The 9,320-nt window shown below is 31.2% G+C and overlaps 1 protein-coding gene across 1 annotated transcript; it reads right to left on the bottom strand.

Moving 5' to 3' along the window:
• Positions 1 to 3,178: 3,178 nt before the first annotated feature.
• LOC115725118 (uncharacterized) lies at positions 3,179 to 7,484 on the bottom strand. Its single transcript, XM_030654549.2, has 9 exons — positions 7,160 to 7,484; positions 6,877 to 7,070; positions 6,239 to 6,420; positions 5,826 to 6,110; positions 5,673 to 5,731; positions 5,543 to 5,579; positions 5,347 to 5,418; positions 4,108 to 4,432; positions 3,179 to 3,847 (listed from the first exon to the last, which is right to left on the bottom strand). The coding sequence occupies exons 1-9, from the start codon at positions 7,272 to 7,274 to the stop codon at positions 3,473 to 3,475; spliced, it is 1,644 nt and encodes a 547-aa protein (XP_030510409.1). The 5' UTR covers positions 7,275 to 7,484; the 3' UTR covers positions 3,179 to 3,472.
• Between the last annotated feature and the right edge of the window lie 1,836 nt (positions 7,485 to 9,320).

Here is a 9,320-nt window from a genome sequence, read left to right as displayed (position 1 = left end):
CTTGCCTCTTTTCAAAGCCCTTTGCTGCCTTGCCTCTTAAGGCCTGTGCAGTCTTAGTGATGTTTTTCACACCTTTCCCTCTGCCAGCCTTTTTAGCTGGTGTAGGTGTCTTCACATCCTTTATTGGTTCGGGCACCCTGCATAAAATGGGTGCTCGATCAATAGAGAATGCTGCCAAAAAGCGGCTCTTTTTCCCTCCTTGGGCAGAAGAGGTTGTTGGTAACTTGTGGAAGTAAACTGTGACTTGTGGTGCTATTTTTTCCTGAAAACAGTAAACATGATTAGCACCATAAAGTTAAAGTTGAATAATAGTCATCATATTTGGAGATGAAAAGGAGAATGGGTCCCACTGGGCGTGCCAAAAATTATGTTAAGCAAAAATTTCACATTAGGAATATTAAAAATAAATGCAGAACACAATTTCACCTATGTTGAATTTATAGCATAAGAGTTTATTAATTTACGTTCGACCCATCCAAGATTATAAGAATAATCTCTTACTTACAATCCTTTTATTTAAAGGAAATACCCTTTGATTCCAATTACAATGACATTAAATAATTAAAATAAATTTGGGAAATTTGGGGTAAATTTGGAATTACAGCTAAACTCAGTCAATTTAATTAACCGAGCTGCCTACATACCTTCTTTGTGAAGGATCAAGCCACTTGTAGTTCAGAATACGGTATTTTAAAATTTGAATAAAGAATTCCGGTAGATGACCACTTTCAGGAATTCTTTGCTATTTGAAAATTTAGAAAAATTCCTAGGTGTATGACCTTTAAGGGAATTTTAGGATTTGTATTTTGATACCATTTTTGCGGTATCGGCGACTGCACTTAGTCTTAGCAACTAAGTTTCCTACGTATCCTTTTATAGGAATCAAGTCAAACGTAGTTCCAAACTTTAATTTTTTATGAGGTGAATGACCTCTTTTTCTTTGGAATGCCATTTAATTTGTTATGGCTTTGAATTTTAGTGCACTTTTTTTATTTTTAGGTAAAATTACCATTTTTGAGATTTTTATGAGGTTAAGACCTCTTTGAGATTTGGTGAGGTGAATGACCTCTTTAATTGGTTGATTTTAGTGAACTCATTTGGAATTTTGTGCCATTTTGTATGGCTTTAGAATTTTACCACTTTTTGTGATGAATTTGAGATTTGAGATCTTTTTATTATATTTTATAAATAAAAAGATTATTTGGCTGATATTTTAATTAATTTAATATAATTTCCAAAATTAGAAAAAGAAATAATTAAATTAATTATCTTTTTTTTTACACCTGCCATTTAAATTTAAAAATCGTAATTTTTAAATTTGAGATATGATCTATTGCTTAGATATATATATCTCCATATAAACTTTACCGCTGCCCACTGAAGCATCCTTAAAAAATTGGATTCCTCAATAATATTATAGTTTTTTTTTACTTCATGTTGATCAATTTTCTTTGAGTATACTCAAGCGTTGGACTTTTGGCAGCATTCTGTGCTCTCTTTCTTTTTCCGAAAACTTCTCGGTTGTTGTGGTATTATACTGCAATTTAAGTGAGTGATTATAATCTTCCCATTTGTTCATACTAACTGTATATACATTTTGAATCAAATTTTTTTATACATGTACATGTATGTGCCTTGTATGTATTATTTTTACTGAGCAGTATATACATATCTTTCGTCTCTTCCCTTTTTTGTAATTATTAGGATGATATGGCATATTTTTAATTTTAAGAAAACCTTTTGTTTTCTTTGGCCACGTGAGAGCCATGAAGTGTAATATATATGTATATATATATATATATTTAATAGAAAACTTTTAGTATTTATACATATATATAATATATATATAACTGAACTAACATATATACATATATATATATACATATTACTTTTACTGATTCATAGTCAACCATCAAATCAGATTTTTTTGATGAAAAATCATGTCTTTTGGTATACTATTATTGTAGCAGACTTGTTTTCACAATCACTCTCGAGTAGTCGTATATCACTTTAACACACCACTCGGCCCACATATCATCGTACTAATTTATATGTATATATAATTTCAGATGATCCAACAGAAAGATGATATCTTGACTGCAATTTTTTATACCATTCGAGTAGTATATTTTATATTTTATACATTTCAGATACAAGCCATATCAAATTTTATATATACTTTCGATTGGTGTTTTTTTTTTCTTTGAATGGGAGCATTTTTTTTTATAAAAATATCCAATTTTTTTAGTGGAATGAGGGCATTCCATGGCTGAGAGCATCCAATTTTTTAGTGGAATGATGGCATTCCATGGATGAGAGCATCCAAATTTTTTTTGGTGGAATGAGGGCATTCCATAGATGAGGGCATCCATAAATTTAATGAAATGAGGGCATTCCATAAATTTAATTTTAGTGGAATAAGAGTATTCCATGGATGAAAGCATCCAAATTTTTAGTGGAATGAGAGCATCCCATAGATGAGGGCATCCATTTTCATTTATGGAATGAGGGCATTCCATAAATGAATAGAGAAACAACAAAAAAAAAATCAGAACGAGAGAAGAGCAAAATAAACATCAAAAGAAAAAGAAATAGGAATGAGATCATTCCCTGAACACTTACCCAAGCTTTTTGATTGTTGGTAGAAAAGTATCGTAATTTTTTTTTTCTGTTTTTCTTTTCTCTCCTTCTCAGATTTTTTTTTAAAGTATCCATCATTTTTTGTTCTCAACTTCTCCTATTTGTAGATCCTATTTTTTCCAATAAAATTATTATTTTTTTTTATCCTAAAGGATGAGTAAAAATAGGGGAGTGGGGAGTTGAGATCCTATTTTCTCTCTATTTGACTGATATTTATTTATTTATTTATTTATTTATTATTATTATTTTAAAACCAATAATGAAATAATAAATTTATTTATTCCTTTTTTTTTTTTCGTTCAACAAGTGTAAAACATCACATGATGCATGATACAACATGTTGTGCTTGATACAGTAAAACATCTGGTCTCTCCCATATTTTCATTTCAATTTTTCAAATTTGTTGGACACCTGAAACCTCAACATTATTTAATACTCAAAAATGGAGAGAAGTACAATAACCAACTGGCTTGCATTCCCTTCCTTTAAAGACTTGAAAAAACATCGGTCAAATGCTGACGATGAAATCGGGTCAACATTGTCATAACTCATTACCATCTCATAAAGATTCAAGTTAATAAATATGTGAAGCCAAACAAAGGACTGTTGAGAGAGACAGATACTCAGACATTGTGTTTACTAGTAGGCACAATAATTTACCCATATAAGTCTGTTCTTTCTCAAGGAGCTATCAAACATCGATAATAATATATCTCAAACTAACTTCTACACAATCAAAACTAAGAACGACTCATAATGTACAAACCTGATTGTGTAACATCTCACTCAAATATACATGAAGAAAGAACTTTCAGATTGAATTAGATGATATCTAAGCAGCCTTGGATGGATCTCCTCCCACTGCTCTGGCCTCAAACTGTTTGGTATATACGCGATGCTTTCTTTCCCTTGCATAGATAACCCAGAAAATCAGTGAAAGCATAACCGCTGCAGACACTGTCACCAACCCAATGTAGATCCACTGACTATGTCGTCGCAGGCTAGGACAGTGCTGGTGGCTTATGTCTGTGAACGTATTTCTCACAAAAGTACAGTCCTGTAGATCAACCAAGAATGGACCATAACGGTACAAACCATAACTCACATTCACTGCAGCTGCCATTTGGTCATAGATGGTAGGAGTTAATCGACCAGTTGTGGCACAAATCCCATCTGAGTTGACCTTACATACATAATTCTGCCAAACCTGCTCCAAACCAAAATGAAAACATTAGAAAAGCGACAATCAGAAAATGATGTAGTAGACATTGATAAGAACTTTAGAAAAGCGGAAACCAATTGGTTTTTTTTTTTTCCTAGAAAATGGGTGAATAAATATGATAACATTGGCATGAGTCCAAGGGTTTTTGCCTCTGAGAAAACTACATGTTACAGGAGTTTACAGGACCATGCATTCTACAACTTTCCTATCCCACCTAATCTGTCAAAATGTTTAATGTGTATTACCTCTGTAGCATTATTCAGATGCACTTCACCAGCTGCACATTGCCGAGTAGTGAGATCGGGGTTGAATGGGTTGCAGAGAGAGGGCAACAATGGACCAGACTGGTTGAAATAAATCGGTATTCCCTTAGGTGGATTGTTAAGATTAGTAATATTGCTGACGACAGTGTCCACTACTTTGACAAGTTGGTAGGTGACATCCCTGCTCCGTAACAATGTTTCTTGGGCTGTGGCATTGTCCACACATGGAAGAATATCATCTAAAGCTGTGTGGGCTGTAGGGTTCTGGACCCACTCATCCATTGAAACACATGCATCTGCAACCACACTAGTGAAAATAGGAAGAGGAAATGAGAAATTCGGAGAAAACCAAGCTCAACATATATCTTTCAAACACAGAATTGTGGACACCTATATGCTTCAGTCAGGTATTTTGTGCAGTGCAGAGACAGGAAGATGAGATCAAACTAAAAGTTTCCATACAGTTCACAGTTATAATTTAATGCAAGTAAGGTTAAGGACCAATAGAAACCAAATGCTATTATTTAGGGTGTGTTTGGAAGTAACTGTGCAATTACTAGGTAGGGTAATTACTAGGGTAGTAATTACACAGTTTAATAATTACACTATATTTTAAAATGCAAGGTATGTTTGGATATGAGGTGGTAATTACATATGAATTCCTAATATTTTGTTTGGCAAAATAGTTAGTAATTACATAGAAAAATAATATGTATTAATAGCTAATGTTTAATATGGAAAGTTTTTAGTAATTACACAGTGTAATTACATTCAACCCATGAGAATTGGAAATTGTAATTGGAACCCCTCAATTACTTCTAATTACACAGTTACAGTGTAATTACATGGTCAGACAAACATGCCAAATTGTGTAATTACCTCCAATTACACACAAATCCAATTACATTGTGGCTTTCCAAACGCACCCTTACTGAGAACAACAAGCATTTTAAGAAATATATTCAGTTTTGTCCTCCCTTAAATACATTGTATTAGTTAGCTGCTACTAAATGATCAACTCAAAAATTGGTACTAATAAATATACTTCCAGTGCATTATAACCCTTATATTTATATTTGACATATAATCCTAATTTCAACTCCTTAAGATGTCACATTTTTGTTGGTAGATTAGCGTATTTCATTCCACCATCATTTTATTAACATAAGATCAAGAGCGTGTCGCAATTTTCCAACAACCTCTCAAACAAACAGAACTTACTTGTGAAGGAGAAGAAATACACCGCATAAAATGAAGGTTCCCGCTACAAGAATCCACCCAACAACCACCAAACTGCAGTCAATAATAATTTTGTTTTATGAATATTAGACTACCAAAAACATAACTTTGAATATCTTTTGGTGTGCTATGTAGGAGCAATAAGGAACAAGATACAGCTAAAAAGTTCATTACTTACATATATACAAGTGTTCGCAACCCAAGAATCGAAAACACTGCAAAAAAAAGTAGCAAGGACATGTATAAAATTACAATTAATGAAAGAAGGAAACTTTTGTAATCATAATTGAAGAAATTCAATAACTTACAAAATCCAAGAAATGCCAAAAAGAGCATAATAGCGGCAACAATAATAAGAGCCAATCTCCTGCAGCATAGAACATGAAGAAATACAAGCATTATCTAAATGTACTGTAAACATTAATTCAGGTTGTTATAGTAGCTGCAGAAGAATAACTTACATGCTATCCAGGCCATCTTGTATCTTCTTTGAATTCTCTTCAGTTTTATCAGAAAGCATGGTTGCAGAAGAGTTGATCTTTGTTTCAATTAGGTCAATGTTGTTCTGGACTTCCCTGGGCAGAAACACTGCATCAACACCGATCCGCTTAGCTGCAGAAAGATAATCTGAAACGTTCCTGAGGCTTTCGACAGTTACATCTGCCTGTTGTACAACATAACCCAACGTGTTTGTTGTACTGTTGTGAAGCTTTCCTTGACCTGTATACAGCACTACGCACCCTATGCTGAAATATTGAATATATATATTGAAGGAATCACAAATCAGTAACCTGAATCACTATCACCATTACAAAGCCATGTGCAAGTGTTAAAACATCCTTGAATCAACATTAAATGAGAGAAACAGACTTACATTGCAGCAATAGTAAAGAGAATGAGCATGATCAACGAGAGAGCATAGGCAATTCGAGAGTAGCCATAGGGCTCTCCAGAACAGCAACAATAACAGAGGCAGATCAAGGACAAGCAAAGTCCAAAAATCACAAACCAGACGAGGGCGATGACGAAAAATGGAGCAGCAGTGAAACCAACAGACTGCATCACAAAATGGTAATCCAGATGAATGCTAATAATAAATTAAACTTGGTAAACACAATTTACTAAATTAAACTGAAAAATCAACATCAAAAGACTATAAAGCATGCAATTGAAAGAAACAAAACTCAAAGACCCTTCATCAGAGAACTTGGAACATCAGTCATAAGGTAACTGACTCAACTTTATTTAACCCCCACAACAAATGTAAATCAATATAAATCCTTAAAAATTTCACAGATTCACAGCAAAATATGAGTCCAGATAATTACTTTCAACGCATGAAAGTACCATAAAACTTCAATAACTCAAAGCAATAATAAAACCCATAAAACTTGTACGGTTACTCGTTGTAAATCTCAGAATCACAGAACCCACAAAACCAAAATGGCAAAGATAACACCAACAAACTTAAGAGAAACTGCATATAAAATAAACAATTTAATAGTAACTCACAGCCCAGTAGTGACTATTGCTAATATTCCAACCGCCATTGTAGCGGTTGAGACCATTAAGCGGGTCTTTTCTCCGAGTTCTATCCTCAGCCAACAACAGAGATGAGTTATCCACTGCTCCGTCCGCAAGAATCCTCCGCGTCGTCTCCCATGGTGGTATCAACCCACTAAGGTCTCTTTCCTCTACAAGAAACCCTTTTTCCGTACCACACAAAAAAAAAAAAGATAAATCATTTCTCCAAAAATGGAATTCAAAAAAAAAACAACAAAAAAAGAAAACCAACCAGACGAAACACGAAATGAGTCGGACACATGAGAAGCTCCAAAAGTAGTGACGAAGCAAACAAAAATGGAGATAAACAGAATGAACCTAAATGAGTTTGATCTTAAGCATAACATAATGGCTATTGTGTTTTTGGGTTCTAGGCTAGGCTTCCTCTGTAGCTTCACAAAGCTCTGGTTTTTTTTTTTTTTTTCTGAGAGAAGAGGTTTGATTAGAGAGAGAGAGAGAATAGAGAAATAGAAAGTGGGTAATATTTGCTATATTTTACTATTTTAATTTCAATCAAAAGAGAGATTTGTTTTTTTCTTTAAAACAAAAAAAAAAAAGAAGTGGGACCTTATACTCTTTTGAACTATTCTATGTTCTGACAATATTGCCCTTGGTTGTTCTTTTTAATTTTTTTTTAGTCTTTATTGTTTTGTGCTTTTTTGTTTTTTTTTTTTTTTGATAATCCTATTGTTTTGTGCTTTATTGTAGAGGAAGATTTGTTAAATTTATTATTGTTATTTTATTTTTTTTTCTAAACGTTTTTAAAATTTATTATTAGTTGGAAATATTATGATTGAGTTTGTAGAATTTTAATAGACTTTGATTTTTTTTTCAAACTCTATAATGCTTATTTGGTGAGAGTAGAATAATTATACAAAAGCCAAAGGAAAAAAGAAAGAAAAAAAGTTGATTTCTTCTTTACCAAATTGAAAATGGGTAAAGAAAAGTGGACCGTATTACATTTATGTTCATTTTAATGTTATATATAATAATATTCAAAGTTTTTAATTGCCTTCCTTAAGACTAGTATTTTGGCTATCTACATTCCCACTTTTAATTACTTCTCACAAATCATTAATGGCTATTTTGACAAAGTTAACCATACAATCGATTCACCTAACACTTTTAAGAGACTAATGTAAGTATTGCCATCTCATTTCCATTAATAGGATATAAAAAAATGTTTTTTTTTCTTTTAGTTTTGACATAATTTCTTTTATTATAGAAGATAGGTGGAAGGTTGTTCATAGAGAATTTGTAAGTGTCATTATGAGTAATAACATTTTTCAGTTATAACATCAAACGAAAATGGCTTAAAGAAACATTTATTTATCTAATGGTGTTACATCATTAGAGGTCACCTCTTGTATTCATATATATCCTATACCTTTAAAATGATAATAATCTTGCCAATAAAAGTAGGGTGTCACCTTTAATAACTATTGTTATTGCTAATTTAAGATAGGGATAAATACCCATTAAATTTAATTAGTAATTGGATTTATAAAATTATATCCTCGATCAAATTCAATCTAATTATTAATTATACTAGATTAATTTTTTAATTGAATATTTAATTGCATACTTAATATTAACATAATAACATGAAGAAAAATACGTAAAAATATAATATCACCCCTCATTTAAGTTTAATATTCCATCAAGATCATCCTTATTAGTCTAATGCAATTAAAAATCTAAACTAACTAACACAAAAATATTGTTAAGTAATAAAATATAACAAAATTATAAAAATAAATATACAAAACAATAAAGTATTATAAATTCAATACAAAAAAAAAAAGTAAAAGTATAATGAAAATATATTTTTTATCATACATTATTAAATAAAAATAATTTTTTAATATATATTAAATGTAATTAGATTAGATTAGTTTTTAATTAAATTTTAAAATTAACATCTAATAATCTATCTAATCATTTACTAACTTATAACACCCACTACAATCTAATTGAAATTGAATATCTAATTTTTTTTATAATTGAATTGAATTAGTACATCAAGTACCCATTGTTTCTTTATACTTCAAATTATCTTCCTTTTTTTTTATTTTTTTCTTAATTGTCATAATCCAACAAAAATTCTCTCCTTGTAATGAATTTTGATTATCTGAAAAATGATTCTCTTGTGCAATTATGGTTGAAAAGATATATGATCAACACTAAATTACGATTATAACTACTGGTTTTTTTACATAGATATTTTTTTTTTTTGTTAAGAATATAGATAATTTAAATTTGAGAAATTACTAAAAAAAAATGGTGTTAGTCCTTTATAACCCCCAACAAAATCATTCACTATTGTATGTTTATTTTGTCTTTTTCTTTTTTTTTTTCCAAGAAAAAAATAGAATTTTTACTAATTGACAAAT

This window comes from Cannabis sativa, chromosome 6 (genome assembly GCF_029168945.1).
Source record: "Cannabis sativa cultivar Pink pepper isolate KNU-18-1 chromosome 6, ASM2916894v1, whole genome shotgun sequence".
NCBI classification, from domain to species: domain Eukaryota; kingdom Viridiplantae; phylum Streptophyta; class Magnoliopsida; order Rosales; family Cannabaceae; genus Cannabis; species Cannabis sativa.
The sequence above is the reverse complement of the archived record's forward strand: the minus strand, read 5'-3'. Positions and strand labels throughout refer to the sequence as shown.